The sequence below is a fragment of the Littorina saxatilis genome, linkage group LG2 (assembly GCF_037325665.1).
Source record: "Littorina saxatilis isolate snail1 linkage group LG2, US_GU_Lsax_2.0, whole genome shotgun sequence".
NCBI lineage: Eukaryota > Metazoa > Mollusca > Gastropoda > Littorinimorpha > Littorinidae > Littorina > Littorina saxatilis.
Window position 1 is genome coordinate 14,959,441 of NC_090246.1, and position 22,179 is coordinate 14,981,619.

General features: G+C 42.7%; 1 protein-coding gene across 2 annotated transcripts in view; it reads left to right on the forward strand.

Annotated features, from left to right (window-relative positions):
• The first annotated feature begins 4,442 nt into the window (after positions 1-4,442).
• LOC138958299 (GLIPR1-like protein 2) overlaps positions 4,443-22,179 on the forward strand; it is a 53,078-nt gene continuing 35,341 nt past the window's right edge. For both annotated transcript variants that reach the window (XR_011453366.1, XM_070329409.1), the window contains exon 1: positions 4,443-6,634. Coding sequence is in view for 1 of the 2 variants with exons in the window: in XM_070329409.1 (XP_070185510.1) it covers positions 6,452-6,634 (183 nt within the window). In the remaining variant the exon portion in view is untranslated. The remainder of the gene's footprint in view (positions 6,635-22,179) is intronic.

Consider the following 22,179-nt stretch of genomic DNA (forward strand, 5'->3'; position numbering starts at 1 on the left):
ACACACACACACACACTCTCTCACATACACACACACACACACACACACACACACACACACACACACACACACACACACTCGCATACACAAATACACACACGCACACACACTAACAAACACACACATGCTTCTACTTCATTGATGTGGCAGATTAGCAGTTTCATAAAAAGCATGTTCCCCGGGATAGGTTGTCGTAATAACAGGGAAATATTGTTATTAGCGTCAGCGGCGAGCAATAAGCGTGTGAACAGGGAAGAAGTGGCATTTGACGCTGTCAAAACGCTTGCATGTGGCGCCGCAAACGCTGAAAGGTCACACTCACACGCGGACAATGACCAACGACAGCCTTCCTCTTCCAGTGTTGGACAACACAAAACAACTCACTGTTCCTTGCTTTGTAAAAATGCAACGTTTTGTTTTGTAAATTATGAAATGTTCCAATAACCTACAATGTGTATATATTTTATTCTGTTCGTTGCTTTGGACGACGTTGACTTTAAACTTGGGGGAATCCAGAAAGAAATTACTTGTCTAAAGCTTTGCACAGTGCTTAATGACCAGAATGACCAGAAAACAATTCCCTGTTCGTCGCTTTGCATGGCGTTGACTTTAGTCTTGGGGGGGGGGGGGGGGGGGGGGGATGCAAAACCAAAAAGAGTGCAAACGTTCCAAAGTTCACAATAAAAAAAACCAAGAAAGGTATGGTATTGGAACGTTTGATTCCACCGAAAACGGCGTATGGCTGCCTAAATGGCGGGGTAAAAAACGCTATAGCAAATGTCCATTATTATTATTATTATTATTATTGGTGCAAATAATTCTACTAAACTCGTTGAGTCAAGGACTCATAATGAGAAGCAGTACTTGAGACGTTCAGATAACCACGCTTCAATTTGGGTAAAACAATACATGCGTAGAATTAGTTTCATATGCCTAACAAAACACGTTGCGTCGTACCTGTTCATAGAGAATACTACATGTATGGTTTGCTGTGTCGTACCAGATTTACACGAGTTGTTTTTTTAAATATTGAACTGCGAGCGCAAGCGATGAACTGCGAGCGCAAGCGAGCTGTTCACTATTTGAAAAAGCAACGAGTGTAAATCTGGTACGACACAGCAAGCCATGTAGCATTCTGTTTATCCTACATACTGTACTTACGTGTATTTTACTGAAAATGTCCCGCAGTCGAGGCAGCTAAATTGGAGACGCTTGTTTTGGAACCTCGATCTCTTCTAAAGCCTCGTGCAATCTAGTACGTCAAAGCAAAGAAACGTCACTCTGAAAATGTGGCGTGACGTGTTAGTTCTAAAGATTCATGGAGGGTAATTAGCGAGCGCAATTTTTGTTTCTATAATGACGTTTGTCGCGAGTGGAAAAACAGGTCCCTGCCAGACTTGTTGACATGACCTCATTTACATGATATACACACGTGTGATTTGAACGATTATTATCTCACGGGTGTCTCTCTCACGTATGTAGGATAAAATACATTTACAAACTATTCTGTGTTGGTAGATAAACTGGGCGAGAAGAAGCCATATTCAAAACAAAAGTGTCAAATTTAGCTGGAAATATTGCTATCAGAGTCTGCCACGGATGTACGACTGAACTCAACAATACTGGGAAAAAAAGACTAAGTTGTCAGTTTCCATGCAGACTAATTGCAAACTTGTTCTCTCTGTGTCTCTGTCTCTGTCTCTGTCTCTCTCGGTCTCTCTACCTCTGTCTCTGTTTGTCTGTTTATCTGTCTCTCTCTGTCTCTGTCTCTGTCTCTCTCTCTCTGAGTTTTCTTTTTGTCCCAAGCGACATGACTGTCAACCTCTCCCGGCTTCTCCGTTCTCCCCTTCCTCCTCCCGTTTCCCGTCAAACCACCCATCCCCCCTCTATTCCCCCCTACTCTACCCCCCCGTCTCATCCCCCTCACTCCAACCATCTCCCTTCAACCCCCCCCCCCCCTTTTTTTCACCCCCCAACTCAAGACGGATGCCGTCACTTCACAAACGCGCACGCCAGGCCAAGACAAGTTTAGGTTTTGTGTGGGGTTGAGCGTAACGTAACGACCAGCTGACTGGCCTGCGTGCAATGCAGCAGCAATCCGTTGACCCATTGTGCCATTGGCAGGCAGTCGCCTCACTTTTTGTGCCCCCACTGTGCAGTAGAGGTCCCCCGGGCATTGGAATATCTCTGTTTCAAGCCAGTTGTATGAAGCTTGCAATATTTTAAAGCCAGTTTTATGGAGTGTGTTATGTTTAAAAAACCAGTGGTATGCAGTTTGTAATGTTTAACAAAATTCCTCCCAGCGGTGGATTATTTCCGTAACAAGCCAGTTGTCTGGATTTCGCAATGTTAAAAACCCAGCTGTATGGATTTGTAATGTTTAAAAGCCAGTTGTCCGGAGTATTTAATGTTGTAAGCCAGTTGTCCGGAGTTTTTAATGTTTAAAAGACGGTAGTCTGGAGTTCGTAATTTTTATTGGGCAGTTTCGTAGAGCTAGTCGGATTTTTTTTTAGAGCCAGTAACATCCAGTTGGTAATTTGTAAACGCCAGTTAGATTGAGTTACTACTGTTTAAAAGCCAATTGTACATATCAATAATACTTTAAGCCAGTTGTTTGCAGCTAAAAAAATTTAAAAGACAGTGTCATGGAGGTAGTAATGTTTACAAGCTAGAACATCAAGTTTCGAATGTTTAAAAGTCACTTTTGTGAACGTCTCTACTTGTAAAGCCAGTTATACTGAGATTTTAATGTTGTTACGAGCCAGGTGTGTGAAGCCACTAATGTTCAAAGCCAGTTGTGTAAAGTGTTTAATGTCCAAAAGTCAGTTGTGTAAAGTGTTTAATGTTCAAAAGCCAGTTGTGTCAAGTGTTTAATGTTCAAAAGCCAGTTGTGTCAAGTGTTTAATGTTCAAAAGCCAGTTGTGTCAAGTGTTTAATGTCCAAAAGCCAGTTGTGCCAAGTGTTTAATGTTCAAAAGCCAGTTGTGTAAAGTGTTTAATGTCCAAAAGTCAGTTGTGTAAAGTGTTTAATGTTCAAAAGCCAGTTGTATAAAGTGTTTAATGTCCAAAAGCCAGTTGTGTAAAGTGTTTAATGTCCAAAAGCCAGTTGTGTCAAGTGTTTAATGTTCAAAAGCCAGTTGTGTAAAGTGTTTAATGTTCAAAAGCCAGTTGTGTCAAGTGTTTAATGCCCAAAAGCCAGATGTGAGGAGAGTGTAGATATGTTCACAAGCCATTAGTGAGGAGTTTGTAACGTTAAAGGACAGTTGCGTAGAGTTGGCAAGGTTAAAATCCGATCGCATGAAGGCTCAACATTACCTACAACCACTACAATTCTTCCCTTCTTTTTTTCTGCGGCGTCAGCTCGGAGGGGGTCGTAGGGCAAAGAGATCAACCCGGGCAGAAGACAAGGGGTGATGCTAGATTTCTAGATTAGCGACTCCTGTCGGCTTATAAGACGCGCGCCTTGACTTCCGTTCACTGTTTGTCAGTGCACACGGGCAGGTGGTGTGCCGGCGGTCGCGGAAGAGACACACAGGAACCTAACGTCTGCCCCTTTTCTTGTCAAATCTTGAAGAAATACAGTGTGATGTGTGTCTTCAACGTCTGCAGTTGTTGTTTTTTTGGTAACATTTCAGAGGTTTTTGCACCTGGTTGCTGATTTTGAGAAATCTCCCCTGACGTATGCTACTCTGCTTGGTCATTGAGACATCCTGAAGGAATACAGTGTGACTTGTGCTTCCAACGGACTGAACAGTTCAGAGATATATGTATACCTGGGTGTGGCTTTGAGAAATATTGAAACAATTTTCATTTCTACTTCTTCTCACAAGCTGGACGAACCCTACAGGTATACAGTTTAGCTTCTGTTTTCTGCGTCTGTGTTTTTAAGAAGAGCTTTGAGACTTTTTTGAATTTGTCCTTTTTTTCGTGCATCTGATGCTGGACGGACCCGTCAGCAATACAGACTGACCTGTGTGTCAATTTCTGCAGTTTTATGAACAGTTCACAAATACGCTGCTGATATTTGTACACTTAGATGCGTCTGTAAAAACTGTTTAGAGACTGGAGTTCTGCTCGTTATCCTACGCATGACATTGGAAGGAGCACTGACGGCGTTAATTTCTGTCTGCTTTGTGCCTTGAACGTCTACAGCTTTTCAAATAGGTCCCAAACGTGAGTTGGCCTGACTCCAACGCCTGGGTTATTCCAGACGTTCAGAGCCAATCTTGATTGACTCTCAAACGAGGACACATCTGGACCTTGCAGTCAGCTAAACGGTTTGCTCAGAGCATGGATTTAGACAGAGATTAGGCACAACAAAAATAGGTGTAGTTAAGGTAACATAGCCAAACAAAAAAAAGGGTAGGAAGGTAGGCAATCACTTTTTTTTAAACTTTTTTTCTAATGTATACAAATTAAAACCTACTTGACAGTGAAATAAGTGTGCGACTATGGATATTCTTTTGAACAATTTTGAACTTACCTTTAAAAAAAACACTTAGAAGATCAGAGGAATTTGAGACGAAAACAGTTCAAGGCTCAATTGGTGTTTGTGGCTTAATTCTCACTCAAATAAATCTACCCACAAGCGATTGTCAGTCATTGGATCTAATGTGCCATCCTCAGAGTCTTTAATAGCCCCCATGACAACTCGAAGCCATTTTGGTTTGTGCACGCGGCTGTGACAGAGTAATCCCAAGCTGTCGCGCCGTATTTCTTCATATTCATCTCTGGATGAATTGCGCCAAACAGCTCACTCACATGTAAAGTCTCTGGATAAGCTGCGATTTGTTTGAGTTCATTTTGGTGGTCGCACTTTGCCATTAGCAGAGCAACCAAGCGTGTAGCACTCGCAACCGAAGAAGATGCCGCCATTTTTGTCATGGCAAGCGTCTCTTAGGCCTTTTTAGTAGAAGGAGTTACTTCCCTCGCATCGTCTGTAATCTGCATGACGACTCGAGCGCTTTCGCTTTCATTGCGTTTTCTGCACTCGTTTTCTTGTTTTCATTTTTTTTTTTTTTTGACAAATGTAATAAAAAGTTATAGGGTCGGCCCCTAAAAATAGGGTAGGTCGGGTTACCGTAACCACACCTATTGTTTGTTAGGCCTTAAACAGATTGGAGGCCAAATTGTGTTTTGCCATTAGTAGTCAGTCACTACAGTTTTAAGGACCCGGGCTGTGTCTCGCGCATGTGGATCGGGTTTCATTGCCATAGTCAAGACTGTGTGAAAGGAAACAAACTTGCGATCTTTGTCACATCTGTTTTCGTGTTCTTTAGCATCCATTGGTTGGGAGACATAGTCAACCATAGAAAAGATGAAACTGGAAGGTTGATGTTTAGCATCCATTGGTTGGGAGACATAGTCAACCATAGAAAAGATGAAACTGGAATGTTGATGTTTCTCTTGTGTCATAAACGTAATTTCGTAGTCGAATTCGCTGTTAGTGAATAAAAAACCACACCATTTTCACAAAAGCTCCATTCATTGTAACCGCGCCCGAGACAGTTATTTGTGCCCCCGACGTTTGTGGTCTGGGCGTCTTTGAACAACAGAGTGTTTAGTACAGTCTGCAAACAGTACCTGTCATTCTTGTCTCCGGAGAGAAGAAACACACAAAGTAGGCGATATTTACGTGATAATTCATGTTTTATTACTTCCGTCTGTGTTAGGCTCTGCTGGGTGCAAGATCGCTGCCATTTCTTCTCCACTGAACGCCGTATAAGGCGTGGTACAAACAGGATCCGCCTTTTCTTCGCTTTACCTTCATAAACTGGCTGACTTTGCAGAATGATCTTTTGACCCTTCGTGTTCCTCAACTTTGCGTGGAACAATTGAAAGTATTCACTTGAAACTTTGTCAAAGCAATCTCCCCTGCTGGGTTTTTGTGCCAGTATTCAATTGTAACTTCGCCAAAAAAAAGGCCTCCTGCAGAGCTTTTGTGTGGAAGTTGACAAAATTACATGTTGGAGTGAATATACTATACAACATATACGTAAACAAATCTTTGTTTAAACGACAGAAAAGCATAGATCAACGAAGTGGATAAGGATAAGAAGAGAAACAAAACATTGGCTCAGAAGACAACAAGGTGTTATCCTCTACTTACAACAAAGGGCACAAACAGTGGTCACAAGAAAATCGTAAGGTCAAGCTCAGAAACCGAAGATACAGCCTTTTGTTATGACTCAACCTTCAGAAACTAAAGCTTCATCCTTGTGTTATAACTCTACCTTCAGAAACTAAAGTGACAGCCTTGTGTTATTACTCTACCCTCAGAAACGAAAGCTTCATTCTTGTGTTATAACTCTACCTTCAGAAACTAAAGCTACAAGCTTGTGTTATAACTCTACCTTCAGAAACTAAAGCTACAAGCTTGTGTTATAACTCTACCTTCAGAAACTAAAGCAACATCCTTGTGTTATAACTCTACCTCACTTCATACCATCATCATGGAGCTATCAAGATTACAAGGACTAGCCCAGGTGTTGCCCGTGTGGTTGCTGTTGTTGGCGATGGCGGGCCGTGTTGTCGCAGAGGTGGTGGACATCCAGCCTTACTACAGCCTCATTCTGGAACACCACAACGATCTCAGAAGAGGTGTCTCCCCTTCGGCGTCCGACATGAGAGAAATCGTAAGTCTGGTGTAAACAAAACTGTATTCCTATGTAAACGATCTTGGAAATCATCATAGACTAATCGAAGCTTTTACATAGGTTAATTAAGAGCATCTTTCTGTTGGACACATGCTAGAAATTAACAATCTGGTTGCTTTTTGTGTAAAGGGAGATTTTTTTTAATATCGTCAACTTTTGTTTATTTCATTTTATTTTGTTTTATTTTAATTTTTTGCTGACTTATTTTGACTGAGGGATATAATATGTTGATCTGCAAAATTAATTCCGAAAAATTAAATCCCGCTTTCAACAAAAAACAGCGAGGCTGTGGATTGTTTCTTGTGTCTCTAAGTGGAAGGGTGCTCTTATCCTGTGTCACAGTCTCTCTCTCTCTCTCTCTCTCTCTCTCTCTCTCTCTCTCTCTCTCTCTCTCTCTCTCTCTCTCTCTCTCTCTTTCTCCCTCTCACCCTCTCTCTCCCTCTCACCCTCTCTCTCTCTCTCTCTCTCCCCCTCTCTCTCTCTCTCTCTCTCTCTCTTTCTCTCTCTCTCTCTGTCTCTATGATTTGATTTCAAGCTTATCACAAATTTGAATTTCATTTTATTTTCATTGAAATATTTTTTCTGACATGACTGTCAGCCAGTGTAGAAAAAAGAAAAGGGTGAGGGCGGATTCCTTTTCTACATGTTTCGTCTTGTTCTACTTTACACTTTGATTAATCACCGGCATCAAGAACAGCTTAAATCCTGACAAATTTATTATGCTGGCGCGTTCTCCCTTTTGGAACCACCTTAACCTCTTCCACTCTGTCTCTGTCTCTGTGTATGTGTGTCTCTCTCTGTCTCTCCTTCCCTTTGTCTCTGTCTCTCTCTTTCTCTATGTCTGTGTGTGTGTGTCTCTCTCTCTCTCTCTCATTCTCTCTCTCTCTTTCTCTCTCTCTGTTTGCCTGTCTGGCTGTCTGTCTGTCTGTCTGTCTGTCACTGTCTGTCTCTCCCCCTCTCTCTATCTGGCTGGCTGGCTGTTGTCTCTCTCTCTCTCTCTCTCTCTCTCTCCCTTTCTCTCTCTCTCTCTCTCTCTCTCCCTTTCTCTCAGTCTCTCTCTCTCTCTCCCTCTCTCCCTCTCAGTCTCTCTTTCTCTGTCTCTCTCTCTCTCCCCCTCTCTCTCTCTCTCTCTCTCCCCTCTCTCTCTCTCTCTTTTTTTCTCTCTCTCTGCGGCCTTTCCTCCCAAGAGCGAGTGATTTGGATAAATTATAATGATACAAGGATAGCTTCACAGGAGATTAGTCATAAAATGCAAAAGATAGGTATCTCTCTAACCTCGACCCAAGTTTCTACTGTTTTGCTCGTAACACAATATCAGCGTGTTTCTTACGATGGTAACTGTGGAGGGGTCTGTGACTGTGAGTGTGTGTGTGTGTGTGTGTGTGTGTGTGTGTGTGTGTGTGTGTGTGTGTGTGAGTGTGTGTGTGTGTGTGTGTCTGTCTGTCTGTCTGTCTGTCTGTCTGTCTGCTTGTGACTCTGTGTGTGTGTGTGTGGAGGGGGGGGGGAGGTGGGTGCGACTTCTTTACCTATTGTGATAGAAACGACAGTCAACCTTGTTTAATATAGCGTCCCCAGATCATAGACATTTTGCGTACAAAGACTTTGCCATGTAACACCTGATTTCATTAAAGACAAGTTCGGTTTTAAATGTTGATTGGTGTATTTGATATTTATCTTATTGTAAAGGTAAATTAATGAACTTACTGAATTTGTTTTGGAGTGGAGGGGGGAGATTTGTAAATTTACTGTTACATCTGTAAAAGTTCTCTTCATCCCACCTAAATGTGGATCATGCATCTTTCTTGGTTGCGTTTTTTAAGTGCAAGCTAAGCAAAAACAAAAAGAAATGTTTCAAACATGAGATCCGATGCTCACGTTGGTGCAGAGGATAATTTATCGATTGGAAATTGTCATTCTATTTCCCTTCTGTATGGGTTATTTCTAGTTTGCTTACTGTTAGCAAATGATAACAGACAAGTCTAGAAAATGAATATCAAACTGAGACGGCAGGCTGTGTCTCTTTCTCAGTCTCCTAGCTCCACAATTAATGCGACAAAAGGTCTGGGCTTTCGCACCTGTGCACACCGCCCTTTTCACGCCCCACATCCTTTTGGAGAGAAAAACATTATGATAAGCAACTGCATAACAAAGTACCCGCTGTGCCCTTGTCATCTTCAAGTTGTCGTGTCGACCTTCTGCTCTTTTTGCCAGATAGTTTAACAGACACAAACATTTTAACGCCTTGCCAACTCTACGCACGGAATCAGTCTTGTCAGAGATCTTAAACAGCGATTAAACTTAGCGTTGAGTTACGGGTACGCTGTTATAAGTAGGTCATTCTGTCACCGCCAGATTTATTACTGAAATAGTTTCTGAAATAAACTTATAAAGTGTCATATATATGCAAATAAGTTTTCGTCACAAGCGAATGATCTTACTTGTAGATAATATAGCTGCGGTCTTCGTGGAATGATGTCTTTGCTAAGCTGTGCAGACTGTGTCAAAGAAACTTTCCTGCCCATGTAAAGGATTTTGTTATCAACTGCAGATCTGTTCCGGCTTTTACTGTTTGTAAGGGTGACCTTTAGCTTGGATATGTGCTAACAGTGAAAAAGCAACGAGTGTAAACCTGGTATTACACAACAAACCGTGTAGTATTCTGTTTGTCCTAAATTATGTACTTGCGTGACTTCTGTTTCGAACTTCCCGGAGTCAAAGTGTCCAAATTAAAGACGTATCTTCTGTCTGGAACCTCGATCTCTTCCATAGCCTCGTGACATCTCAAGGTCAAAGGAAAACGACGCCTCAATAGGAATTATAGTGTCACGTGTGAGTTTTCAAAATTCTTCAACAGGTGGAGATAACTAACGCAAAGGATGAAGTTTGCCTCGGTGAATGTGCCATCACGAGCAGTGGAAAATTAGACCATGCCAGACGGTAGTTTACCCCCACTGTATTTACATGATATACACTCGAATAAAGATATGGTTTATTTATCACATGGGTGGTTTCTCTCACTATGTGGTCTCATCAGACACGGTCCAACATCTTCCAATTAAAAAAAAATCTGATTATTGGGAGTACGATAATATCGTGAACGTGGTTGTGAATTTTTTATCGCGTTAACCGGTGTTTTTTTTTTTAATGAACATATCGGTTTCCAAAAACAAAAGTTGTCAGCCCCCAAAATGTTGATTGCATTTGAAAGGTGTTCGTCTACATTTTAAGCTACTACTTGTTTGTTACAACTAAGGCTACTTTGGCCGCTGACAAGACCAACTAATAATAGTTGTTTTTGTTGTTTTTTTGTTTTTTGTTTGTTTGCTTAACGCCCAGCCGACCACGAAGGGCCATATCAGGGCGGTGCTGCTTTGACATATAACGTGCGCCACACACAAGACAGAAGTCGCAGCACAGGCTTCATGTCTCACCCAGTCACATTATTCTGACACCGGACCAACCAGTCCTAGCACTAACCCCATAATGCCAGACTCCAGGCGGAGCAGCCACTAGATTGCCAATTTTAAAGTCTTAGGTATGACCCGGCCGGGGTTCGAACCCACGACCCCCCGATCACGGGGCGGACGCCCTACCACTAGGCCAACCGTGCCGGGTTTTTTTTTCTTTTTTTCTCTAGGGATTACTCTTTCTATTTGATTGAACCGGTTTATAAACACCTAGTGCGATCACCGATATATGTATTAGACTAGTAATTAGTTTCATATGCACCTTGATCATTAACAACAGTTTTGCGTTTCATATCTTTCGGCAAAAATCAATGAGCCGTGATTAAAAACAATTGCTTTTCAGTAACCCCAAATTAGCCAATATCATATTTGACTAGAGGATAATGGTGCTATACTCTGCAGTTATAACTGTGCGTGAAATTTTACAGCTTTTAATTTATCTACGTCAAAGGGTCATGTTGTTGATGACATCTACGTCGTAGGTCGCTTGCCAGCGTTTGAAATAATTGCTGCATGCGTCAAGAAGTTATGTTAATTATGACATCTACATTTCGACAAGGTGACTACACTGTGACCAAGGTGTGAAATCTGTACCAAGACAGCTGTCAGGGGCCGCTTTGCGGGACTTTGATTGAATTATGATTACCTGTTGAAGAACGCTTGTGGTGTTTTTGTATTTTTTTACAAACTTACATGAAGAATTAGGTCATCGCAGCATGGGTTGTGATAAGATAATGCTGCGTCGCCCAAAACAAATAACGGTTTTGGGTGTGACGAAAAAAAGAACAGGGCCGGAGTGCTATGTTAAAGGCATATGTACGCGCTCCCGTGTTTACAAAGTGTAGTTTGCCCATAATCGATGTCAAACGCACCATAAGACCATGTAATGACGATATGTCGCCATGCGCGGACCATATACTGTACATGCATTACAGCTTGTTCTAGCCTCTGAAAAAGTGAGGATGTCAACAAAGACGCGGAGTTATTTCCCTTGCGTCAACGCTACCTCTGTTGGCAAATCTATAAATAGGACGATCTAGATCAAAATAAAAATTCAAATATCTCAACATTTAAGGGGTCCTAGACCACAATATCTTGCAGGGAACTTAATTTAGCATGTCTCCAGCTGTGGGTAAAGCAATTAGCGTGTATAGTCATCGAGTACATATGGCTTTAATAATGAGCAGTTCTTCCACACCCATTTAAAAAATATGACACGACTACCAGCATGTTCCCGCATATTGAGCCAGAATTTTTTGTTTTGGCAAATCGACGTTGCAGTTCCGGAGCAAATGATCAACATTTCTTTGCGAATTTGCGTTCAAACGTGTTTTTCCCATAATATAACGATGCACAGGTCGAAAATATGGCCAAGAACAAATCTATGGTACTTCGAAGAAAGAAGAATAACAAAATTCTTGTCCAATACGACTTGCAATTTACCGTGTGCGCTGTAAAATCTCCCTACCTTCAAAGCAGACGAAGAGCAGACATCTTCATTTACTTCCAAGGGAGAAATCGTTGGTCATAAAGTTTTGCAGGACCCAAAAATACTTCTGCACGCTTTCTTTTCTTTTCATATTCAGTTGCTTCGCAAAAATGAAGTGTCATTGGTTTTCTCAACTTGTCAAGTCAGTCAAAACGACCGCAGAACACAGAACTGGGAAATGACACTGATTGAAATACGAAAGATCTTTGATGACGAAAGTATAAATGACGTCATCTGATCACACCTATCTCGAGAACTAAGCGTCGCGTCTTTGTGTGTGGTCTTCAAGATTGAATTACGCAAAAGTAATTTTCGTGTGTTCCCATGTTCATGAACGTGCGTTTTATTTTACAAACATTGAAGAACTAGGTCATCGCAGCGGGGTTGTGATAAGACGCTTTGTATGGTCTGGATTGAATTACGTAAACGCGATGTTCGTTTGTTCGCCTGTCCAAAAACGTGGGTTTTATTTTACAAAAAAAACTACCTTGTGGAATTACTTCAGAGCAGCAGGGGCCGTGAACGGAGAAGAGACGAGAAATGACAGATTTAGAACAATCGGTTAACAGGTCACGAGAACGCGCTCTAGAGAACGAAAGACGACCACGCCGTTTCACGGTCCAGGTGCTATGAGGGCCCCAAAGGGTTTAAAATCGTGATCGTGATTGGCGTTTTTTGACCTTTCTGTGACCGTGATTGCTGAAATTTCCATTTCTGTGATCGTGATGGGACTTAGCCCGTGATCCGTGATGACAAAAAAATCAAGTCTCGTGATCGTGATCGTCATTTGTTTTCGTGATCGTGATGGGCATTATTGCAAAGCATTTTATTTTCAACGTACATTTTTCACAGCTGTATCACTCTATGATCCTCTATTCGTCAAGGTGTTCGTGATCGTGAAAACAAAAATCAAGGTAACTGTGATCGTGAAAGCTAAAATTTCCCTTCCCGTGATCGTGATGATACCCCCCCGTGATGATGGGGCCCTGTGCTATGTGCAGAAGTGATTTCCAATGTTTCAACGATGGGCATCACAGGTAGTGCATTTGTTTTCCTACCACCTTTGATCCCCATCACTGAAACATTGGAACAAAAGTAGTCGGAAAAAAACAATAGCATCCATACACTTAGACACATACCAAAATTCTATAGCTTAGTTGCTTCCTGTCCGGAGTGGGAATGTTATGTGGATTTAATGTGTCAGATTGACGTTTGCAACTTAACAAAAAGTCGTTTTCTGCTCAGATTGCTGTCAGACTATTGAGTCATGGTATGTGTGCACGTGGATGGATGCCCTAATCGCATGTAAAAGCCTGGACCGATCTCTTGCGGTGACTTGATCGTGTACGAGAAAAGGACGGTACCACTGGTTCGGTCTCCATGATCGCTTTGACTACTGACCATCGCACAATGCCTTAAAGACATTCTAAGTTACACCCCAATCACACACAGACGCTGATTCTGCTACGTTGTAAAATTGTTCGAAAGCGTGGCCAATCGTGGGCCAAACGTGGGAGGATTTCCATGAGCATGGTTTGATCGGGGTGGGGTCGGGAAGCTGCACGCTCTCCCCACGCTTGCACAAAAGCCGGGTCGTGGCCTACAGAAAGCGTGACAAAGTCGTATTAAAAACGTAGCGGGAACGCCCTTATCGTACCAACAGCGTGGTACCATCGTGGTGAAATCTCTGTGGTCGTGATAAAACCACCATCAGGTCCGTTCATCTTCGAAGGTGGGATATAATATCCGTCAAAATCCAACACATGGCAAATAAACTACATCAATACTGTACTGCGCCACGACCCGGCTACGCTTGTTTTGTGCAGCTCCACAAAAGCGTAGGGGGAGCGTGCAGCTTCCCGATCTAGCAGATCCCACCCCGACCAAACCACGCTAATGGAGATCCTCCCACGTTTGGCCCACCATTGGCCACGCTCTGGAATTTGACGGCGATATGCCCCGATTTGATAACTTTTTCAGATCATCGTGATCGGCGATCGTGGTAAGGACGTAGCGCTGTGTGACGGGGCCCTTAGGCATCAGCATCATTTTTTTTTTTTTTTTTGTTGTTGTCTGTCGTGTCTCTTGTCTGTCCACTTCAAAGGCCGTTAGGTCGAGATTCTTTTGAATGTTTTGTTATGTCCTGAATTAACCGTTCCTTAAATCTAAATTTTCTTGTTTTATCAATTCTTAGAAAAACAGCCTTAAATTTGTTTATATTTGTTATTTAGAAACAACCTTACATTTGTTTTTCGTTTCTTCTATGGTTTGCAAGCCCTTCGGTCGAAAGAAAAAGAGAGAAAAGAATACGTTGATGAGGAAAAAGAAGGCAAAAGTAAGAATAAGGTGACAAAGTCTTTCATAAAGAGACCTACGTCGTATGCAAATGTGGTGATGTTAGGTGACGTTGACGGATCCACGCTTTCGGGACACCGGAGGACACGGTGCGTGCACTTGTCTGCTACCGCCGGACCACAGGCAACACAAACTATTTTTGTGAATAATTACTATCGAATGATTGTTGTCCAGTTGTGTCGCTGGTGACCTGAATATAGTGAACAAAGGTGATTTTGCTTTAAAGGTGGTCGTCTACATTTTTGCTTTTTTTCAATAATCTTATGGTTAGATTTCGCTAAAAAGTTATGTCAGATGATGAATGAACCATGGGGAAAAAAAGTTATAGAAAAAAAAATATATGTAAAAAAAGATTTTATTTTTGGGTAGCGTGACTCACGCTTCCAATATTTTGTTTTCTGTTTGCTGAGAACATGTGCTTTGCCTAAAAATACTGACCAATCAAATTCATGTCACTATGCTTATAGCCACGCCCAAACAAGTGCAGCAACAGTTTGACACTGGAGCGCTGTCCACGCTTTTTTTTAAACGCACGAAATGCACGGGATTGGAGAGGAGTTTTGCGCTTGGCATTTTCCAAATAAGAATATCCTACTATGAGAACTACGCTGGAATACTACAATGAATTTTCAAACGGCTACACTGGCTTCGTCTTTCCTGATCGAAAGGGGGTGTATTGTTGATAATTGTAGATAATAGACTCTGCATTTTAATGGTCAAATGGCGATTTCGGTATAAAAATGTAGACAAGGACCTTTAAAAAAAAATGTAAAGAAACTGAAACTTTCGTAATATGTAACTTCCTGGTATCAATGAGAGTTATCAAGTTACCAGCACCACGATTGACCACTCTTAATTCAGATCTGATAAACAAAGGGAAGTAAATGCTCTACACGCTTAAAGGCACAGTGCAGCTCACAGCCTTCGTTTTGCGTTTTTGTTGCAGCTGAGTGCATTTACAGTTCAAAAATCCTCCTATGGTAGTAAAACAAACCCAAAACTACCCAACGACGACATCTGTGAAGCTCGACAGTTTCTTGTTCACGCGAGTGCATAAATTAACCTAGTTATTACGTGGTGTTTGGTCGGAGTTCGATTCAACTGAGTGATTCCGGCCTCCATTTTGTTTTACACAAACTCATGATGACGTCTGACATAGTTTGCTAGTGACGTGTCTTTTTGTGCATGATATGGTGATCTACCTGATCTAAATTTAGATCCAAAAATAGACCAAGACCAGCCGGGTCCGAGTACGAAATTAATTCGTAAAAAAATCGCAGTTCTTGACTCTTTGGGTGCAAGTCAATGAAACTTGGTAGTTCTTCTAACGGATAGCTGCCTGAGGTATGACTAAAAGCCCCAGGGGCTCCGTGCACCTGGATTTGACAAGTTCAGTACCTTTAATTACGACATGTATGTGCAATAGAATGAATACCCGCTTCGTCGGGTAGCCGGCTTCGCCGGGAAGAAGTACTTAGAGCCATACGCCGGCTTCGCCGGGTCCGAACAATGGACCCGCCAAGCTTAGGTCCCTCCCAGATTCGTGGAATGGGAACAGCACGAAAATGATTCAGTGGCCATAATGCCATTCCTGACCATATCGAGTCCCATCCTTGTCGACGAATGTAACCGTGTTAATCACCTTTGGAGGCGAACTCCACTCAAACAGGACTGAGCAAGTTAGAGCTTATCTCTAAGCCCTTTTGAACTGTTATGGCTTCTCAAAGGAAGGCCAGTACATAAAATTACACAAAAGCCGCCAGACCACATCACAAACAGAACAGAACAATGCACAGGTGTTGCTCACATAGAGACACACACACACACACACACACACAAACAAACACAGAGAAGCCGTATCTATAGAGAGATAGATGACAGTGTATTTTTCGCGTGGCTATAAATTGATTCGACCTTTGCACTTTTACAGTGAGGATAATTTACGGGTCCAATTTACGTTCTGGACACTGCGGTGACCTTCTAAAAATAGTAACAGAACGCCGGGAATATCCGAAGATACTATAGTGCACCATACGAAGGAAGGGAGGTAAATGCTGAAAACATGGAGAAGATGAGAAGATAAGGAAGAGTTACTTGTAATGGTGAAATGAACACAAAAACCAAATTCGGTTCAGCGCTGCGCGCTGAGAGCACGTGTTGAAATATCTCATCGATGATATTGTGTCCGGGGTGTAGCTGAATACGGTGTCCAAATTTGAAAAAGATCCACCGAGAACTTTGGCTTTGGTGTGTCGGTATGGGGGCCCGGGTAGCTGAGGTGGAACCAAAATAGCTGAGGTGGAACCAAAATCGGTTCAGCGCTGCGCGCTGAGAGCACGTATTGAAATATCTCATCGACCAGATTTTGTTTCGGGTGTATCTGAATATGGACACCAAATTTGAAGCAGATCCATCGAGAACTTTGGCCGTGCATGGCGATCAAACACTCAAACACACACACACACACACACACACACACACACACACACACACACACACACACACACACACACACAGATAGACAGACAGACACAAGTCATATATATAGATAGAGTAAGATGTGCTGTTGGAAATTGTCTTTCATTGAACAGCTCTAACAAATTCCCAGTCCTTAGTGTACGTCAAAAGCATGCAGCCATCGGCCATCGTCTCTCTTTGAACCAGCCCAGAAGCTACTGCACTAATTAAACAGTTCAACAATTCCCGAGTCTTAGACGCATTGGCTACAAGAGCAAAAGGGTGATACAATTTTATTTATTTTGAATTACACCATGCCGGAAGTGCACACAGTATTCTGGGAAGATCTGTGACGGTCTAGTTTCAACGGTCCAGTATCTGTAAACGGCACTGGAGGCATGCTAGTACAGCAGCAGACAAAACGCTGTCAGTGTGCTTTCAGTGCCTGTGCACGGTGTTGCGTCTTGAGGCGTGCGGCGCGGTCATTGTAGCGTGTCCCCACCCGTGACGGCCAGTGTCCACACCGTGACGGATGGGAGGATTAACTCCCTTGTCTGGCCTTGTTGGGCCATGTAACTCGGCTCACGGAGGCTTGAATTTATGGTCCGCCTGGGATCGTTAACGTCCGTCAACCCTTTGCTAATTCCCGCCTCTTGCTGCTGCATAATGTCATGATGCTCTGGGCGTCGCCTCCCCTGATGCTGGGTTTTTTTTCGCCTTTGCCGGACTGCCGCAAGCTTCGAATGACCCTCAAGGTTTTGCTCGGTATTTGCCTGTTGCTTTGATTATGATGACATTCGTTTGCCCTGATTCCGGATTTCATTTCGTTATTTTTGTCTGTCTGTACACTCGGTAGGCTTTAATTCTGGGATTTGAAGATTCCTGGTAAATGGCTTTAACAAAAACAATTCTGTTTGTCTCACATTTAGATAATAAAGTTGTATTGAATTGAATTGAATTGAATTGAATTGAATTGAATTGAATTGATTTACTAATAAGTGCTGCCTTCTTTTGCATATGTTATGCTCTTGGCATCAACCTTGCGGTCGTTCCTTCTCGTCCAGGTTCCAGGTTGTAAGACTAGTCTTGGCCTAAAACCTCTGTCCTTACATGTCAAAGTCCTTACATATCAAAGATCAATCAGTCAGATCAATATCGGGCTTTGTTTAAGGCTGGTCAATGTATAGGCATGCTGGATAATGACGACCAAGTAGGGGAAAATTGACGCAACAACAAAGCCAAAGGACCACATGGATCAACTCGGGCTCAATGGAGGGATACCTCAACCTTTTATTTCATTCACGTTTGTATCCATTGGCATTCCTTGCAGAACTAATGCTGGAAATGACCCTGTAGGGAACATGACGACGGACCCAATGCTTCATGGGATCGTTTGTCGACAGGTCTGCTGGGGTTTAATGACGAGAACCCTCAAGTGGGTCATTAATTCGGCGAAGTTTGCTTCGTGAAGTCTACTTCACAAAGCTGGCTGCACGAAGCTTGAGCACGGAATTGTCCTTAAAAAGACTTCGCGGAGTCTTCGTGAAATCGATTTCGGGCTCAATTAAGAAAAGCCTTAAATCCTGAATTCATTTACCCCAGAATCCATCTGCTCACACTCTAAGTGATGTGTTGGTCAGATGGACCTGCTGTTGAAAACTGCCTTTCATTGAACAACAGCTCTAACTTATTCAATTCCCTAGTTTAACGCCGAAACAGAAACCAGCCATCGTTTCGGTTTGTAACAGCCCAAAAGCTACTGCACAAATTAAAACCGTTCAAGAATGTCCGAGTCCTAGACCCATCGGCTAGTGCAATTCGTCAATGAAATATTCTCAAATTTGAAATCACACCATGCCGGAAGTGCACACATTATTCAAGAAAGATCGGTGGGGGGGAGGGGGGTGTGGGGGGTGGTTTAGACACTTCACAGGCACATGAACCGGTCAAGTTTCAACGGTCCAGTATCTGTAAACGTCGCGTCACTGCGTGACTGGGGACCCCTGGGAAGACTTGTCGGATGTTTTAATTTGTTTGACAAAGTATGGACTAGGGCCTGTTCCTTCTACTTTAATTAACAAACGCGGTTTGATATAGCTTAGCAAAATGTGCATAGGTAAAGGGGGAGAGGCGGTCTGTGTGTTCGTCCGTCTGTCCGAATGTGTGTCCGTCTGCATGTCTGTCCGTCTGTCTGGCTGGCTGGCTGGCTGGCTGGCTGGCTGGCTGGCTGGGTCTTTCCGAGTCTGGGTCTGTCTATACTTGTGCATATTGTTCAAACTCTCAACTAATGACACCATTGTTAATGTCCATTCACAGCGGCACGTAGACAACGTTAAATTAGTTGGTGCACAAGCCATGCTGACTGACGGTGCAGTAAGTACGGTTAACTCGAGAGCAACGTTCGTTATCTCACAGTTCATCGCGTGTCACCGGCCCCAGTCGTATCGTCCTCACGTACAATCCTCTTGTAACAATTTCTGATTATGACTACATAACACTTATAAAATGTTAAGGTGAAGTGAGGAAGTGTAGTACACTCAGCTGATTGGGCTGAAATAACTGCTTGTGTGCACCGCGTGCAAGGTTTGCGGGGGATGGTATTTTTGGGCCAAATGCTGTAGTTCGTCTCGCCGGTTTTTTTTTTTTTTTTTTTTTTTAAGTATCATTGAGTTGTAGTGGATGCATATATATATATATAAGAAAATATTTAGAAACAATCTTCTCAACAATTTGTTTCGATGAATGTAAAATGTATATATATATATATAATTATGCAAAATTGAAAGTCGTGTTCATAGCACACGCATATTTACACACACACGCACACACACACACACACACACACACACACACACACACACACACACACACACACACACACACACACACACATATATATATATATAGATATATATACACACACACATACACACAATCAATCAATATGAGGCTTATATCGCGCGCATTCCGTGGGTACAGTTCTAAGCGCAGGGATTTATTTTACACACACACACACACACGCACACACACGTGGACGGACAGAAACACGTACACAATGCGCACGCATGCTTTCATTGCTTCTCATTTTTTTTCCATCACTCTGAATGGAGAGTATTTTGTCTGCTCTCTGCGTCATTTTCTCTTTCCCACCTGTGCACCACAATGTAACCAAAAAGTAAGAAACAAGAAATACCTGTAGCGACTATTTTCACAAGGAACACTAACAAAAACAAGAAATTCCTCCAAGGTAGGAAAAACACCCCCGTCCTTACCATGCTCACTGCCACCAACTGAGAAGGTTATTTCCCTTTGACCATTAATATGTCCCTCTATAAGTCCTTGTAGAATCTTAATCCACCAATAACTCCCTAACCGTGTGTTTGACTGGTCCCAATTTTTGTAAGGACCGTCTCAGGAATGTATAGAACCTGTTCACCAAGTTTGGTGACGATCGGTCCGTTCATTCTTGAGATCTATATGCGAACACAAACACACAAACAAACAAACAAACAAACACATCGACCGAATCCTATACACACCCCTATACCGGGGGTGTAAATATAAGAGAGAGAGAAAGAGAGAGAGGGAGGGAGGGAGAGAGAGGGGGAATTGAAATGAATTGAATTGAATTGAACATCACAAGGATTAAGAGAGACAGAGACAGAGACAGAGAGACAGAGAGAGAGATTCTTTCTTCGTAAGGTTGGCAGCTGTGAAAAGAGACGCCGGAAGGAAAAAGCAGTCGAGAGAAAGACAGTGTGTATTGTCGGCGGAGGAAAGGGCGATTGGGGTTGGGGGAGAAGGATGTGTTGGCGATGGTGGTGGGGGTAGGGGCAAGGCATGTGAAAGAAGTGTTTGGTTTGAAGTCAAACGGGCATCAGTAACCATATAGGGAGGGGTGTTTGGAGGTTGGAGTTGTTAGGGAAGGAGACTAGTATAGGAGGGGGGAGGGGGTTAAAGGTAGCAAGGCAGGTAAAAGAAGCGAAGTTTTTGGTTGGAAATCAAGCGTTCATCAGTAACCGTGACGGAAGGGGTGATTTGGGGTGGGTGGTGCTAGCGAGAGTGTGTGGTGTGGTAGCTAGGTGTGTGTCATCCTGAACTCAGGTCAAAATGAGTTCGGCTCATTCTCTCCCTGACAGGATGCCTTGAGTTTCCTTGTCTTTTTGTAATGTATTATTGATACAAGCAGATTCGCGATCGTCGATAATGATTTTTCATGGTGTTTTGTAATTTTTAAATTACAAAGGAATTGATATGTAAGACAGTTTCAAGCGAGCTATTCTTACTGTGCAAACAATTCTAAATATGGCAAAAGTGTCACGTGATAATCAACCGTTTGGTTTCGGCGCTCTCTGGAGCAGACGATTTTTTCTGTAACCAGTTGACAGTGATGAAACCATATATTACGGTCTCCTTCCGGCAGCAGTCCCAAAATTTCGACTTGTTTTGACCTTAGAACGATGTCTTTATCATAACTGTGAAGAACAGAACGGAGATCACTGTCGAAGTCGGCCAATCTGCAATCATTTTCGTCTCGCGAACACTGATCTCAAATTTAGATCAGTGCTCGTGAAAAACATATGGGAGATAACTCTGTATTTTTGTTTTGATAGATTCGCGTAGGACTGTAGCGTCCGATCAGAGAGACAACTGGCAATAGCCGTGGAGCGATGCTTATCAGAATTGGTGTGTGTGTGCATTGTGTGTGTGTGTGTGTGTGTGTGTTTGTGTGTGTGTGAGTGAGTGTGTGGGGGGTGCAGTGTGTGGCTGTTTCTGCATGTCAGCGTGTGTGTGTGTGTGTTGGGGGAGGGGGTGGGGATAGGCGACAAGACAGGAGAAGCGACGTCAAGTGGTCATCAGTAACCTTGTTGTGTTCCGGTCAGCTGCCATGTCCAGAGTGTCGTTTCCCGCAACCTCCGTGGTCAACGCCTGTTTCCGCACTCTGGCATCCCAAAGCGGTTGACAAGTGACCGGCTGGCCTTCCCTTGACCACAGACACGGCTTGTCACTGACCGCAACTGGACTCTCACTTGCATGTCCGCGCGCTGCCTCCCTCCCTCTCTACTCCGCTATATGGTGGGGTTGCTGAGTTCTGATCACTTCACAGGCACATGCACAGGGTGTTGGTCGAACGTTGATCATCGGTCATCGATACATTGACATTTCTTCTTCTTCTTCTTCTTCTTCTTCTTCTTCTTCTTCTTCTTCTTCTTCTTCTTGACCGTGTCTTCTGTCTTCTTCTTCTTTTCCTTCTTCTTCTTGTCGATCTCACGTCTATATTGCCAGCCCGGACAGCGAGATGAATGCTTCCGTGCATTGAAATTTGAAATGAACGATCATTTTGACTGAAATTCATCGAACGACCCATGGTATTTCATACAACACTGTCAAGTATTATATAAACTACTTCATTAATTTAAAAAAAACTGACTCCTTGATTTTATGGTGAATCGTTCTAATGACTCATTTTCTGCTGATATTGGAATACTCCTGTCTTGCTCTTAATGTTGCCGTCTTTTTGCTGGACTCCAGTCCACTATCGCTTGTCGATCTAGGATTGTGCAGCCGTTCCAAATAAAGCACACAGAAAATGTTTTAACAAAATGAGGACCTCCACTTTTGCGCCAGTCAAAAGAATTGTAAGTGATAGCAATATGATTGTGGTTAATTCAAAGTAGACGGCAATCGTAATTTGTCAGAACAAAAAGCACAGTGTATATTCAACAAAAGATAGACTGATGTGTATGATATTTTTT